The sequence below is a fragment of the Atta cephalotes genome, assembly GCF_000143395.1.
Source record: "Atta cephalotes unplaced genomic scaffold scaffold00077, whole genome shotgun sequence".
NCBI classification, from domain to species: Eukaryota; Metazoa; Arthropoda; class Insecta; order Hymenoptera; family Formicidae; genus Atta; species Atta cephalotes.
The window spans coordinates 766,620-784,892 of NW_012130141.1; the positions used below are offsets into that span (position 1 = coordinate 766,620).

The following is an 18,273-nucleotide window of genomic DNA, read 5'->3' on the forward strand; positions in this document are numbered from 1 at the left end:
AGAGAGAGAGAGAGGGAGGGGGAANAGAGAGAAAGAGATAAAAGAGAGAGAAAGAGATAAAGATAGACAGAGACTGAGAGTTGGTCGACTTTGCAACGTGGCGCGAGTTGCATTAGGCTGCACATACTAAAAACAGTATTTGCGCTAATGGCAGAAACGTTTAACCTTCAGAATATTTGGTATTATAATGATGAAATCGTGAAAATTAAAATAAAGAAAACGTTAAATCCGAAGAAATCTTGAGAAATCCGAAAAGAAAGAAGTGCAGAAAAAAACAATTTCGGATTTGTCTACCCGCAATTTTTCAGGAGAAAAAAGATTTTGTAACGTAAAGTAAGCAAATAATACCTTTCAAATTATAATTTTAAATATCTGTCTCATTCATCCTAAGATAATTATTAAATGATCTTAGAAATCATTCATGTAATGTATACTCTTGATAGATTTATTTAATACATCTTTAAAAAAATTAAAAAATTATCTATTATTATTGCATTATATATTTTATCAAAATATTATCACAATTATTCAAAAAACAATATTTCATTCGAATCGTTTGTAATAATCATTTTTTTACAATTTATGCAGACAATTAAGAATTATTAATATGAGTGATTGTTACAAGAGTATAGGAAATCTATATTTTGTGACTAAAAAATATTACAATTACAACTTCTCTCGTAAAATTATATATCATGTCACAATAACGTCGTCACTAGGTGTCAACAGGATATTTTCTATATTCAGATGCCGAGTACCCGTTATTCAAGTTCATACTCGGGTAACCGAAGTCACGAGCTCGATTTAATCGATTTTCGATATATTTGATATCGTCACGCTCCGTGGTTCTTGAGGTCATTTTACGTTGATATGTTACATTGTTGGCATGGTAAGCTCATATAAATAATCAACGCGTAACCTAAATTGATTTACTGTGCGTAACAGCGAGAATGACCACGCGGTGCTCGGATATTTCCTCGGATACACAAATAATCGGATATCTAAACAATACATAGTATATATAACATTACATAAGCTGTATATACACGATTTATTTTGTGAGCGTTTTACGTGTGTGCGTAATGAAAAGTTATTGCCATGCTGTTTAAAAAAATTAATTGTTTAATTTCATTCGATTCTATCCGACCTCACACACACACATATCATATTATGTATAACATATATATTAATATTATCACAACAAACATTTCGTTATCAGAAAGAAATGAATTGTTCTAATTATTTTTCATATTTTTAAATAATTCTTCATCGTACAAAAACATCGCATTTTATATTTTTATTTGCATAATAGAATTATTAATAAAAGATCGTGAATAATTAATTTAATACAAGAATAATCGTTTTGTCTGTTAAATGTCTTTTTTATATCTTTTCAATAAATTCCATATTTTTTCAAGCATTAATTAATATTACTAATAAAAATATTAATAATGGCCATAAACTGATTAACTAAAAGTAACTTAAAAATAAAAAAATTATTTTTATATCTAATTATGCATTTAAATGAATATTAGTATTAGAGATATTCGATATTAAGAATTCACATTTTGTACTATTAAAGTGTCATGAATGTATTACGCAAATGAGAAAAGTTTCTGAATTTTTGACATTTTTTTATACTCTCGGTAAAACTGCATGTGCGATTATGCGAGAAAAAACTCGACGGTACCCATTTCGACGTGCCTGAAAAAGATCGTGCAAATAGCGAGAATTTCCAAAACATTTATTGTTTTGTCACGGACTTTTTTTTAACGTGACGCATAAATACAAGAATCGCGCGGAAGATTCATTTTTGTGGAGAAATAAAATGTCAACGGAAACATTATTGCCGCTTTCACAGAAATATGCTAAATAACACAGCTCGGGTGTTATTACACGTACTGTTCTCACTTCTCCATTGTTTATTCCGTAAGATTATTTTTATACAGTCTTCATTATATTCTCTTGATTTTATAATACATTATTTTATTTTTATTTTCATACCATGCAATAATGTAAAGACAGTTATTTAAGAGTTTTTAATTCTGAGAAGATATAATATAATCATTGCTAAATTTTTTTATATCATGGTAGTTGGACCTTTTCTGAAATACAAAGTTAAAATAAATAGTGAAATTTTAAATATGCAACTTTCGCAAAATACTTTATAACTAAATGTTAGAATATTTTTCACGATTGTCAATATATTGATATGATTTTATTGAAACAAAATAGATAGATATTTGAAAAATCTAAGTATCGCGTCGAAATATATAAAAAATATATATATTTTCAATAAACGATCAGATTTTCACAAAAAAAAAACATATTTTACAATAAAAACATATTACAATAAATACATATTTTAAATTTAAAAATTGACATTATATACTATAATAGTAATAAAGAAAAATAAAGTAAATTCACGTAAATTTTTTAAATACTTTCTAAATACAATATTTATATAGCTATAGAACAATAGACCGTACATCTATTACTATTTTTTAAAAGTTAAAAAAGTAAAATATATAGATTGCAAGTAAATGTATAAAATGACGATATATGTATGTATCATATATCTGTCAAATGCTGTTATCACTATAAAATATTACTTTCAATTAAACTTTCAATTAATAAATAACAAAAAAGCTTTCAGTACGATAAATACTGGATCTTTTCCGACTTTTAGCAATAAAATAATACTTAAAATGTCCGTTTTTTATTCAAAATGCAGCTATTAAATCATTAAAAATAAATATATTATACTGCTGCATGTTTTTAATTATCTACATATTATTAAAAAAAAAAAACATGGATCTCTAGAGTATGTAAGTACATTTTTATGACATTTTTTTTCTTAGATGTTATGTTATTCCAATTTTTACTAGTATTGGTGTTCATGTTCACAGCTGAACGATTCAATAGATATTGGGTTATTCCAATTCACAATTGCAGCCATTGCAATTTCGCTTCAAATCGTTCGCACTAATACATCGAAATTTTCATCTACAATAATAGTAGCAAAGAATACAAAAAATGTACGCAGTTCCCTGCTCCCCGCGTTATCGGTTCATCTCAATTCTTTCAATTTTCTCCCTTTTCATTTGAGTATCGATTCTGTATGCTCTTAAACGTAGTTATTCTTATAAAAAATATTTTACTTATGTTTCTTATTGCAAAATTTAATGCGCATACATAACATATTCCGGATTATGGCACAAATAAAAATCGGCATATCATCGACATATCTCTCGCGAATAAGACATCATATTGATTCGAGGAGTGAAGCTGCGCCGGAATGTTAGCTACCGGACATAAATTATGCACTATCAGTGGAGCCGATAAGTATTAGTTTAGTTTGAAATTTGTTAGCTGAGTCGGGCATTCGGGGGTAACGGCTTTCACAGTCACGAGCGGGGAAAAAAAGTACGGCGAAGTTAGATGAATCATGAATAAATTTACGCGTCGAACCTTTATTCCGAAATGATCCAAGTTTCTTTATAGTATATACTCCCGTCGCTACGCGGTAATACCAGAACTTATATCGCAGCAAAACATAAATTACTGGTACACGTAAATAAAGTGTACCATCCTTTTGACTAAAATTTACATTCCATATTAAATATTGTCACAGAAACAAATTGCTTGTCGCGGAATCTAACTGTTGGCAAGGTATCTTCTGCTCTGTCACTTTACAATATGAGAAAATAACTCTTATTTTTGCGTGTGCATTTAATACTTTTACGCTGATTATTAAGTGTCATTCGCATCAATTCGGTACAAATTAATTCATCACTTCAATTAATCGTTTGTTTACATAATTATCAGACTATTTAATTAACGTTTAGGATAATAACCTTTCCAACAGCAATTAGTAAAAACAAGGATTAGCAGAAATTAATGATGAATAATCATTGTGTTCATTTTCTCGTTTTGATCAAATACCAATGTGTCGTAACAAGATATATTTCGAATGGAATCGCGTGTATTATCAACAGAATAGGTACATAAATTCTGTACTAAAAGTCGTCTCGTATCTTTGGCACAAGTCTCTTTGAAAGAGATCGAATCTTCTATTATCTCATGTTATCGTAGACAGAAATAACACTCGTTCGTTCGAGCTGGCGCAGCACTCAAGCGACTAAACTTACGACGCCAGTCGGGAGCGGCTGCAGACTCAATTAGCCTCGCGGAAAACTTTCATGGAGGGATTACGATGTCAACAACGTCTTTCTTGCGCGAATGACGTTCCGCGCGTCGGGCAAAATTGTTGTTTATCGAAATGGCAGTCTTCCAAGCGCGGCATGCCGTCATGCTTTTGAAATCACGTCAAATACTTGACTATTTAACTCCAGTTTACTGTATTCTCTGCCATGAGTATTTATCTTCATTTCAATTTTCATTATTCGACCTCTAAAAACAAACTATTTCTCGAACGTACAGTTTAAAAGATTATTTTGAAATATTTAAAAAATTTGCAAAAAATCCGCGATAAATTCATAATTTACATAAAAAGGTAGGTAGCTTAATGGCGGAAATCCTAAATAAAAGAACAGACAGATGCTGATAAGAAAAGTTAAATAAATAAAAGATGATTTAATAAGATGATTTAATAAGAATTGTTTACAATCAACGTCTATCTATAATGAATCTATAATGTACATTTATCTGAAACGTGAAATCCAATATAAAAATATATCGAATAGATGCTGTTTTATGTAAAAAAAATGATTACAGTTTCGATAACCGCGATATTATTTATATACGTGATTGTATTAAACAACATATCGCTATATATAATATTGTAGTTTGCACTGTTTATTTAACCTTTTTTTATATAATCCTGAATATTCATGAAAAAAGCGTATGTGTAAAAATGTAGACGTTAATTTAAATAGCACACCGTTTCAATAAATATTTCGATAACAAACAATAAGATTCTGTGACAACTTTTGGAGGAATCATAATTACTTTTCAAATAGCAAACCATGATTAAAATCGTAATTTAATTAGTAATTATGATTCTGATAAAACGCTCAACCATAATGGAGAGCACACACATTTCATCCAGATTCCTTTCTTCATATTGACGCAGTTGTAACTATAATTTAATATTCTCTAATTGATTTTTAATTATGCACGACTGATTAACATATTGTGCACGCAGACAATACTGACATGAGGATATATCATATATTCCGCGTATATCTTGTTATTATGCAAATTTCTCTCATAACAATTTAATGTTGAATTTTACGTTCCCTTTTCAATTTACAATAAATTGGTTTGTCGATGTAATGCTCGATATATCATTATCTTTTATTCAAATTTTTTACGCTTACTATAACCGTAAACGAAGCTGTCAGCATTTCTATACTGAAAATATGCGCAAATGAATGCGAATGGAAAGAGTAGATTCAGCGGTATCGTTCACATTTTCGCAGAGATATCTCACATAAATCACAATACAATTTGTATGATTTCATTTATCGATATTACGTTATCGAGAAATTAACAATTAATCTATTCTCGTTTCTATAAACAGATTATGTATTTTTTAATTTTATTTTTAAAGAGAATTTATTTCGAAAAGAAAAATTTGTCGTTTCCTCTTTTTTTTCTTTCATTTATAAATAATTTATTATTACGTGAACTATACAGGAGCTATTAGATGAATTCTGGTTCAACCTTCAAAGAAATAATCTCTCATAAAAAAAAAAATACGAAACATGGAATAAGTTTTTGTAATTGGCTTATTATCGATATATATATATATATATATATATTTGTAAGAATAAACCATCAGTTTGAAAGTTATCAAGATCCTAGAAATAGCAGCCCCACAAATCTTCCGTTTACCCGTTACGAGAATCAAATCGATTCCGTTTATATCTGCCGCGAAAAAAAGATTATTCGAAAAAACGATGAGATTTGACCGGAAACACTTTTTTTCTTCGAAAGTAGCTAAACTGCATCGATCCGTGATATCGATCAAATTTCACATAGCTTCTTTTTCGCTAGTTTCCATTACCTCTAAATCCTTCAACTCGAAATCGATCGCGACAGTCGGCCGCGATACGGCGCAAGCTTTAAGGACAAGCTGGAGCATGGTGACTTTTATGATTCTATTCTAGGCGTGGGTGTTATTGGCCAAAGGGCTGTCTCAGATCGATCTCCTCTCGCTACGTTACGCCGCCGCCGTGCCGTCTCTCGCAAAGCCGCCACCAAGATTCTCCATCATTCGCACTAACTCCCTTCTATACTTTTCTGCGGTTTCTCCTGACTACCTATTCCTTGTAGTTTTGCGAGTTACCAAGATATCGCTTTGTAACTTTTGACCTACTGTCTTGAGAAGTACTCTACATACAGATGTATATAGTTTCCGTCGAATTAATAGGTAAGTATGATAATCGCGAAAAAGATTTTCGAAATATACCATATAATAACACGACGGAAAAAGAATAAAAGAAACGTGATGCTGTTAATACGAGATCTAATCTTTCTGTCAGACTTTCAATTTAAATTATTCTTTGTCGTGCTTTAGATATTGGAAACTGTTATATTAGCCTTGTACTAACCTGGTCGGTGATCTCCGTTAGGTCATGCAGACTTATGTTGTAAATGGCGTTCCTGCAAAACGAAACGAGAGCGTTAAATCCTACCCATAAATCGTCCCTGTAATCTCTGCGCTTCGTGCGTCTCCGTGTCGACAACTCGGATTGAAACGTGAGTAAGCATCGGCAATTATGAGTAAAACAGCAAAAATGACGCACAAAGAACGCGATATATTTAAAAGATAAATTGTGGACGTTCATTCAACGAATATAAAAACCGTTTTCGGATGACTTCTAAATCTTGCATGTGCAGAAGAAATAGAAGTGCGAAACATAAATCAGGCGGAAAAACTGCAAAGACAAAATTGGAACCGTGAAAAGACCCATGCTATGTATCTCGAATGTAATTGATTTTACGACTTCGAAACGTTGCGCTGACTGTTGGTGGAAAGCACGAGCAGGAAAAAATTAAATTATTTTTTGATTCATATCAAATTTCCATTAGCCAATGTATTTGTATCAGATTCCACAAAGAGATACGCTATTGATCTCCACCACTTTAACAGCGTAACTGGACCAAATTGATAAAATAATGTTAGGTAATATAAGTATTTTTTATATGTATACACACACGCACAACTATAACGCTCAATGGCAAAACGGTAATCGCCTCTCTTTGAAATACGAAATAAATTTTTAAATGCGAACTATCTTTCCTTTTGTACTTTCTATCAATCGAATCGCTTGCGGATAACAAGATGTCTCAAATCCATTTTCCCTTTACAAATTCTTTGATCAATTTGGAACAGGCATTTCTTAATAAAAAAGTTAAAAGATTGATAGTAGTCAAGTTATAATAAGCAAACCGAAAATAAAAATCTTTTTGAAAATTGAATGTCACGGATTAAAAAACGTAATAAAATCGTTCTGCATTAATTTAATTTTAAATAACCTTTAATAGAATTTTACTTTTCAACTTACTCAACAATAAATAATGTTAAAATGAATAATGTTAAAAATAAATAATTTTTTAAGTATTATTTTATTAAATCATTACTAAATTGAAACTGGGGAGATTAGTTAAGAAATCTATAGTCCAAGAGTGCTCTGGTATGCTGCATGCTGCCTTTGGCCTTTGAATACAAATGAATAGTGCGCGTCGCGCATAAACCGCATCTCTATTTGCTACTAATATACGTGATGCTGCGTCACCCACTGCTGATGCGTAATCGAATGAATGACTCGACTCAGGCGTCAGCCACTTGGGGCTCGTGGCACCAATGAGCAGAGTCTAGCCGATGACTATCTCATTTATGTAAGCCCCCACGAGTAGCACGTGGGGACGACACGACGAAGAATCGAATCATGTAACAATTACCTGGCACCAATCAAGATAGAGGTTGTCGCACGTTCCAGGAGCTTGAAGTGCTCCACATGGCTTTCATTTCCCAGAAACCGCTGGCCAATCACCTCACCTGTAACAAAAAAAAAGACGTTTCGGTTAGCTTCAAAATTATGATTCTTCTAACAAAGAAGAAAATATGATATTCTTATAATTTCAAAAATTATAATAATCGTGTAATCTAAAGTTGCACGGAAAAAATGATTTTGCTGAAGTACCTAAAAAATTTAGCTGAATACAGATCTGAAAATAAATTTTGAATTGAATTATCAAAATAATTAATTATATAGGACATAGAAACTGATTGTTAGAATATCAACATTTTTTTGCAGCATTGCTTATCATACTTGAATTTCCTACATAATTATTTTGATCGTTCAATAAAATTATTTTCAGATTTCTATTTTTCAGAGAGCTACCTAAATTTTTAAATACTTCAGCAAAATCGTTCTCTCCATATGATAACCATTAGAGAAAACATGATTAACTGTATAAAATATTTCCTGAATAACATTTAAAAATTGTATTTATTGATTCTTTTTATTAATTATAACAAAAATATACAGTAAATGATAAAAAAAATACATATATATATATATATATATATATATATATATATACCTAATAAGAAAATTGAATCTAAATAGTAAATAACATTCTTAGTATAAGTATGGATTTCGTATAAATTATTTGCAGAAAACATGTTTTCCGTGAATCAATCAATCATGCGTTGGAATCATAATACGCGTCGGATTTCGCGCATCATGCAACAATCTTCCTATTACGTTCTCATGTCCGCGAATGAACCATTCGCGTATACATTATTCGCACGTGCACAGCTTTACATGAACATATTAATCGATAATGTACAGATTATTCTAAAACTTTAATTATATTTCGTTCGTAGATCTTTAAATTAATTTTAAAGAACGTGACTATTTTTCTCTTTAACTCGATCATCATTATCACGAATTTTTTAAATTTTCAGCATCAGATATTTATTGTACAACTCATTTCAAAATTATAAATCTAATTTCATTTAAAATTAAATAAAGTTAAAGAGCTTTACTGTTTGCTTCTTTAAGGTTTATTTTCAGAAAAGCTTGATTCTCGACTGCTTAAGCTAAAGAGCTACTCTAGCATCTTTTTTTAATCCCTTTGCTCGGGTCGAGTCTAAACTAATCAAATGATCCGGTAGAGTAGATAAAAGATAGCTGAATAAGTCGGGGACACTCCGTGGAATCCACGACGGTATCCGCAGCGGGAACACGATAACGACGATGCATCGGCTGCATCTCGTCGACAGAAGAACTTGTTACGATAAGCGAAGGGGACTAGAGGGGGATGTAGCAAGTATGCAAAGAAGATATCCAGGAAGTACGTATAAAAGACTGAAAGGTAGAGCGTCTCTTAGCCTTTAGTTGACGATAAAGCGCCGCGCCTACTTTGTGGCAGCAGCGGCAGCGGCTCTTCACTCGATTCTCCACCCCCATCTCTCTATCTCTCTTTCTCTCTCTTTCCCATTGCAAACTACCATTGACTCTCCACATCGTTTCACAACCCTTTCTTTCCTCTATCTATCTATCTACGACCATCATATCCGAACCTCTTCACGCGCAGTCGACAGAGCGTTTCTTCCCCTATATATATTCCGCGTTATGTTTTTTCACTTACGTATGCGACCACATTATGGTATGTACTGGAAATAGGGAAGAAATATAAGAAAGAGAAAAGTAAGAGCGAAAAATTCTCTGATCTTTTCTGTACCAATACAACTTCGAGGATTCTTCAAGAATAGAAAAATTTTTATGAAATCTCTCTTTATGTTTTTCTATTTTGAAATATTAATTTTATGCATTTGTTTCTCCGTGTATTAGTGCAATTATAACTGTCGTCTCATTAAGAGCAAAATAAAAACAGTTAAAAAAATTATTAAAAAGAGTTACTTTCTTACAAAGATGATTATGCAAGTCAAATTTAATTTTCGAAGGAAAATAAGAAAAATTGATAGCACAATAGAAATTCATAATAATAAGCAATATACATATTCATATATATTCTCATATATATTTCTAATTTATTATTTTTTGTTTTTGTTTTTTTTTTTTTAATTAATTCATGATGATAAAATATCTTTGTGCAAAATGCATCCAATAGACGTTAAAAATAAGCGTAATGAAATTTCGATATGCATGAAATGTGAAATGTAACGGTATATATTCATGAATGAGACGAAAGAGGTGAAGTTCAAATAGCATTCGGAATGGCTATAGCAAAGGCTTAAAGTCCGTATCATCGACTACGTGAGATCGCGCGGATGAGTTTTCCGATACGTTAATCGGGTCGGATAGCATTCTCGTTCGACACTGATCTGCTCTCTATATTCGTAAGAGCGGAAGCAGACTGTCGTCGAGATCTATAAGAGCTCAAGAATAATCCTACTTGCAATGCATATGACTGTCACCGGTAGAAGAAGTAGCTATTTTTTCTGCATAGCTTTCCGCATAGCATGCAATGGATTTCACTTTACAATAGTAATTTAAAAAAATCACGAACCGTAAGCAAAGAAATTCTTCGAATTCCAATCGGCTTTTTGCGATCGATGGCTTAACAGAATTTTTATTTTTAGATCAAATTTATTATTTGTCCTCGAGGGAGAAAAATTTATATGTACAGAAAAATATGATCTTTTAATAAAAATTCACTTCACTTGTTTTAAATATACAACGATATTTGGATATATCACGACATATGTTCATCAAAAATTATTTTGTAAAGTTTCTATATAAATTACATAAGTGTATTACACTAAAAGAAAGGATTGGCTGCAGCAAATTAGATGGTAAAATATAGCATAGCATTTTTAATTGGCTGCAGCCAATTTTTGATTGCATTAGCTTATCCACAGTGTCAGTATAGGATTTCGATAGGCTAATACAATCAAAAATTATCTAGAAACGTCATGAATATCATCACAGTAACAAAACAGAAATATTTTCTTGTATATTTAGCTTTAAAGCGTTATTTTTTGCGTTTATAGCGGTCAATTTGTATTAATTCCAATAGGATGCATTTTATAAATCAATTTTGCACAGAGATGCAGTACATCTGAAACGTTTATACACCCATATATGGAACAGCGAGCGGATTTATGTGATTAAATTTCAAAGCTATCAGTCAACCAATAATTTCTTTATCATTCATTGGATTTCATCGATTTTCAATTTCTTTTATCGAAAAGATAATTTTTGTGCAATTTGTGTTACGTACATATACACATGTTAGTTAAAATTTGTAATTAGTGCTACATAATTAATAAAACTTAATAAAAATATTTTCTATATAAAAAATTAATATAATTGTTCTTCCATTACAAATTTGACATCTACGTTTTACAGAATTTTATACTCCTTAAAAAATTTATGGTTTACTTTAGATTACCTAACAAGAATTTCTCACGCGTTGTAATAGTCTGTTAGGAATAGATAAAAATACGTATAAACTTATTGGAAATGCGTTAACCTTTTTATCTTTGCAAAGAAAGAATTTAGAAAATATAATTATCAGGAAATATTTTCATCATAAATTAAATTCTAATAATGACTAGAAATGAACCGAGTAATTATTTGCACATACATAATATCTTATAAATTAGCGAAATAAAGCGAGCAGAATCAGTTCTAAAATTATTAATTAAAAAATAAGGAAAAGTAAAAGAAAGATAAAGGAAGAGAGAAAAAAGGAAAATAAAAAAATTTAAATTCTAATTATTTTTATAATTTATAAGATACTTATTTTATATATTTTTTATGATATTAAAATCATTGTATAAACAATTTTGATTTTATAAGAAAATGTGTCTAATGTTATTTTATAATATATTCGAGATTCACTAAAATCAATAAACAATCATTGCGATGTTTATCGTTAATCGCTTTACACCGGCATTTGTGGTTAATATAGTCATCTGAGTTATTCAGTTCTAAGATTGCTTCTATAAATACAATTCCTCAACGATAAGACAATATAATTCTACCTATCATTCAACCCCGATTATTATCAAATAAAATCCAAGAAAACATTATAAACTTATTTGCAAGGCGAATATACTTTCCTCTACGTCAGTATTACGTTACCTTAATTTCGACAACGTTGTTCTTTACAATCTCGTGATGCATATGGATACAGTTCCTAGATACGATTGCACTTTACCTACTACATACATATGCATAGATGTACATATATTGTAATCATGGTTTATAACGGAGGGTGAGTTCGGCACGCGCCAGCTCTTACGATGTAATTTCTTATTCCCGAGCATCGTCACCGCCTCTCATCGGCACGCGACTGATACAGATAAGGATCGATCTTTGCTTCAAAAATATACAAAATGTCTTAGGATTACCAAAAGCATTTTCAACTACTCATAAATTATACACAGATTTTTAAACATATAAATTATATTGCTTTTATTAATTTGTAAAGCGATAGTGAAAATTATTATCCTACTCCTATATCGCAAAATATAATTATAACTAAATCGTAAAAATGGATAATATATAACAATCAATAATATGTTGAAAGTTTTTTCAAAACTTGGATTCATGTACAGTACAAATTTAGAATCAATGCTCATTAAACGTATTGAAAAAATAGCCAATATCTCTTTTTCAACAATTCCAATAGGTTCTCCAATAATTATTAAAAAATTTTAGAGATTTATCGATGTCTTCTTTAAAAATAGTTGATATAAAATATGAAATAGATTATGATCAGTATAACGTTCAGTAATTCTGTAACACCGTGTGTATCGTAATAGCATGAAGACCCGATGGTGGCATGGATAAACGAAATTGACTCCTCGACGAGTCGAGTCGTTTTCGAAACGTATATTGATATCGGCTCGTGGCTTACGAATCTCGGCCCGCATTGACTCAAATCAATTTCCTTGGCTAGTCGATGCTTATCGACAACTCTGCTTCCTCTATCAATGTTTGGTCGGTGATCGATCGAGCTACGTTCCGATTTCGTTTAATTTTCATCACGTGACAGTGGATCTCCATTGCTGAAAGCAGTACACGCGATCGCAAGACTTCGATTTACGGTTCACTATCGAGCAACTTTAAATCGGTAATTAAAATCAGTGATCGGCAATCGATCGTTAAACAAAGCCACCTTTAGAAGTCACCTCTGTGCAATGTTCTTCATATCTTTTCAAGAAGAGGTAATATTGTTATTGCCTTTGCAATTTAGGTCAATATAAAAGATTTGAGAATTGCGATTAAATCGAAAAGATAACTTTTTTTAAAAACAAGTATTAAGAATTGGAATTGACATTTTATTTTTTAAAAATAAAAAGGATTTTTTGAATTAATATTTCAATATTCTCTCTCTTATTAGTCACATAATTGACTACTAATAATACACATCACTAACAAGACAAATCTGACAATGTACGATCAAAAATTTATGAATTTTTTAATTATATATACTCAAACTTAAAAAAAGATATAAGTTTTTCAATTGTCAATTGTCTGATAAAAATAAAATTTGATTTTATAGTTAAAGATCGAGACATGCGTGCAAATGGGAACACAAACGCGATAGGACAGTCGTGAGTCGATTCCAATTGTTGGACACGAGGTCGATCTGTTTCGAACACACAATTCTACGATGTGCATCGTTACTTCTAACGTTGTACGAAAAGTTTCGTTGGATCTCAGTTACTTTGGTTACTTTCTACGTGTTTTCCATGTTTTCTCGTTTCTTTCTCCTTCTCCTCTCATTTCTTTTTCTTCTCAAGCTATACTTCCTTTTCTTTTTCTTCTCAAGCTATACTTTCCTGAAGATATTTTAAATTTGGAAAAATAATAAACAATAATTTATATTTTACTATACAGTACATCCAAAATTATTAATTTTATCTCTCACAATAAATCTTCGAATATATAAACTAAATATGCATGTTAAAAAAATTTCATGTGTTCAATAGAAAATCATCAATAGAATTTTCGGCGCAATAAAATAAAAATAATAAAATAATACGAAAGGACGAAAAGCAAAACGGGATCAAGCGTAACGTAATTCATATTCAAGTCGAATGCATACAAATTGTGTGCGTACGCATGTATACAATTCGACATGTCTCATACGTAGGTAACGGGCCTTTATTTGCGCTGTAATTTTACTTTAATAATATAGCTCCACATAATTTCGCCGTGTTATTTCACTTAAGCCACTAAATACAAAATATATACCTACTCCCATGGACATTTGCATTTATATTGGCTTATTATACGCGCGGCCGGCATTACTCAGCCAACCACCACCTGCACCATTGCCACCTCTATCGTACGGTTATTCTACTTGGCACATTTTTACGCAATCGATACCTTCTTAACGGCAAAGAGCTTAACGCTGATCGAATAATGGTTGTAATTTATTTCGTGTGATCTAAAGCAGTTGCGATGAGAGCGAATTCTTTGCTGTTTTTCTAAGTATATAGTTATACTTCGATGCTGAATTGCATCGATATGAAATAAGAAACTTTAGATGTCACATGCAAAGCTAAAATATTCTGACGTCGCACAAAGGATGGCCACAGAATAACTAAAATATTCTACTTTTCACTTAGTTTTTAATAAATTAAACATTTATATATTACAGTTGTTAGTAAGAAAGTTTAAGGAAAAACATAATGTAATTAAAAATAAGGAAAACTTATTTAACTTGTAAACTAATATTTTAATTTGAAAGTTTAACTCTTCCAAGACTTCTCTCTTATATAAATAAAAGTGAAATGTGTTATATTTCTCTCTTTCCTTCTCTCGAATATTAAACATATTTTATAATTTAGAAACATGTTTGTTTTTTATTCTAATAATGTGTATTTTTATTAACAATTACATTTTCGATTTTATATATGCATATAGGTTTATGTATTTGTTTAATATTTCAGATTTATTGTCATACTTTTTCTCTTTACAGATTCTGTAATTAATTTAAAGTTTTCTTATAAAAATATGAAAAGATAAATAATAAGCCTTAAGTTATGAATAATTAAAAATGAGACTTCCACGACAATAAGTGAGAACTTGCATAAACATAAAATCATGTTTTTTTTTTTCAAAAAGATCTTGAAGAAATTTAGATTTCCAAGATTATAAATATATTTAATGTCAAAAGTCGAAAATCTCGATAAACGATAACCTCTCTCGACATTTTTGCTGAAGAAAGATCGATTTAAAACTGTTTAAAGTATTCATAGGTGAAAGGTAATCTGTTAACTCTAGGTCACTTTATGTATAGACGTAAATGTCATTCTTAGCGCAAGAAAACATGAAAATAGATATTTTCAGCTTATAATTGTATAGAGAAAAATAAAATTTTGCTTCAATTCTGACTTTTTTTTAATTCCAATGTCTTTTTCATTATATTTTCTTCATAATTCCAATCCGGAGGAGAAGATTGCAAGTGAATCCACACATTTTATTTGATGCAACTTAGCTTTAGAATCATTGTTATGTATGCATGATGTAACAATAATTATTACTATATAAAAAATAATATTAAATAAAATATAATAATATAAAATATATAAATCATTACTATATATATGTTAAAAATTTTTACTTTTATCCTTCTATCAATCTACTATCCATATTTTATAGTTTTCAAACGTTCGTATCAAGTCTGCTTCAACGGAAATCTCAGCCAAACTCGAGCTACCCTTCGACTGTAGCTCGATTGTCGGCGACGCGCGACGGTCGGACGTGCAGTGCCTATCTACCGATCTCTGTGGTAATTAAGTCAAACAAAGGCAAGCGTGACGATCGATTCGAGCGTGCAGCAGCGACAAAATGTCACGTCGCCGTTCTCTCTCGCTTCGTGCGCACGTCGGATAAAACAACCTCGCTCGATATTACTGAGGTTAAATATCGCGAGACGATCGCGCCGCAAGAAGAGCATCGGCGCCTATCTTAACTCCTACTACCGCTAATACTCTTAAGATAAATTTTACATCAGCAGCCCGACCAACACTATGCGCCGAAGACTTTAATCTTCTGTCTGAGTTTCTATCTTTACGTAAATATTATGCAAGTAGATAAGCACCTCTCTAAGAGAAACGATAGAAGAAATAAACTTTCCAAATAAAACAAACGTAGCGAAGTGTGCATCATCGAAATTTTAGATGATTCAAATTTGGAAATGTGTGACATCACAATGGAGAAACTTGTATTCCTAAGATAAGGAAAATTTATTAAATAATTTATAATTTTGAAATCCAATCTATTTTTAAACGATTATATATAGTTTTCTAAATTAATCTTTGCATGATCGTATCATTTTCGTATCATTAAACGTCCGAAATTATTTTAACAGTCCTATAAAAGAGCACAATTAGAATTGGTAAATGAGTATGGATAGTTATGGAATCGGTCAAAACTCAAGATGGAAAAGCAGCAGCATTGATATATTTTCGATGAGCGTAAAAAGAAGGGATCATTTATTTACTATACAGTACACTCTTCGAGCAATGAGGTAAATATTCTTATTTTTCTATCATACGCTGCAAACTACTCAAACCAAAACTACAATAAAAAAAGATCGTTAACTCGTGAAGAGTAGTACCGCATTGGAACATTTTGAAAAAACAAATAAAGAGATTTCTCATTCTGTAATATTTCATATTTGTAAATTGTTTTTAGCTACATTTAAAAACGTGACCAATCAAAAACTCCAATTAAAAGCAATCGCTTCCTCATAAATCGCACGTACAATTATGTCAGCATTCACTGATTAGATGTTCGCTCAATCACATCGCAATTGGACATGCTTTAAATCGCAATATAAAAACCATCGAAGAAAATAATTGCTAGTGTCGTTATTGCTTAACTTTTCACAAACTTTCACGTTGTTATAGCAACTTTAAAATTATCTTGTATATCGATAAATTTTAAAATATTTTATTGTCGCAATATTATCGTGAAATCCTGCATATGAAATTAATAAATGCAAATATAAATGCAAATATAAACAGATGGAGCATCATTAGAAAGATATGAGTACAATCCCTCTAATCGGTGTATCTTACAGTGTACAATAGTAATTGAATGTTGAGATCTGAAGCGAACACACTGTGTATCATTCACCAAGAAGATATCTTCTGAATTATTAAAGAATAAGCGCTCGCATTATCCATTATATCGGAAAAATATCGAAGCTTCGCAGCGACTCAATACATTCATCGACGTTATTGTATTACATAATAACGCCTATATTCAGCAGATTTATGGAGAAGATTCAAGTAAAACATGTGTACAATGTAATAAACATGATAGTGATATCTTGATGACTTAAAATTCAATTTTTGTGGATATGCATGAAACAAAATTAAGTATCTAATATTTATTAATTCGTGTAGCTTATTTAAATGCAATAATTCCAATAACGCAGTTGTTATATTCTCTAAAAAATATTTAAGTAGTTATAAAAGTGAGATTTAACGTGTTTTCCTATTTAAAAAAAAATATGTAAAAAAAATTGTTAACGTATTGAATACAAACGGATATAAAACGCTTGAGAATGAAATCTTTTTTTCTCTATCTCGATAATAAAAGAAAATTAGTGAATATTATAGTAATGCCCTAAATATATTATAATATTATTATACAAGTAATATTCTGAATATGAAAAATACAAAAACGAAAGAATAATATATCGTCTACATGAAATATTGATTAACTCGGGACGAACTTCTGTAGCTTTCGGAAGTGCGTTATATAACTTGACATCCGGCAGTAATATATCCAGAGATATATTCGAACGAAATTCTGGTTAGAATATATAAGCATTCTTCATAGAAAAAAAAGAAGAAAAAAATACTTTTAGGCAAAGAATAGTTAGCTTTTGTATCATCATACGTAGACGCTATAGAAATGTTGGTGAATAGAATATACCGTATTAAATACGAAAGATTAGTGTTTATTACAATTTCCCTCGCGATTAACTCATGAGACGAATCTCGCACGTACGATTTATGTTAAATATTATTTGTCTAACGGAAATAATAATTTGTCAGTCGCGAAACGTGATGAATCGCAAAAGAGCTTTAAAGAATTTCATTTTCTCACTGTTGTAAAATTCAACGGCTCACGAAATACATGGAAATTGAATTGAAATTACATAACGAGGGTGATATCGGAAATACGTAGCACATTCGTGAGATGAAAAGTGAATAAGAGTAATTGGGAAATCTGTTATAAATTCAGTCTTAATCTCTGCGAAAGAGCATGTATCCATTAAAGAGAGTTGACG

The 18,273-nt window shown here is 30.7% G+C and overlaps 1 protein-coding gene across 1 annotated transcript in view; it reads right to left on the minus strand.

The window, feature by feature from the left end:
- The window catches only part of LOC105624428 (semaphorin-1A-like), a gene marked incomplete at its 5' end in the record, with an annotated part of 111,902 nt that extends 103,873 nt beyond the window's left edge, over positions 1-8,029 (minus strand). Inside the window, 2 exons of the mRNA XM_012205794.1 lie at positions 6,579-6,630; positions 7,933-8,029. Of these exons, the coding sequence (XP_012061184.1) occupies positions 6,579-6,630; positions 7,933-8,029 (149 nt within the window). The remainder of the gene's footprint in view (positions 1-6,578; positions 6,631-7,932) is intronic.
- Between the last annotated feature and the right edge of the window lie 10,244 nt (positions 8,030-18,273).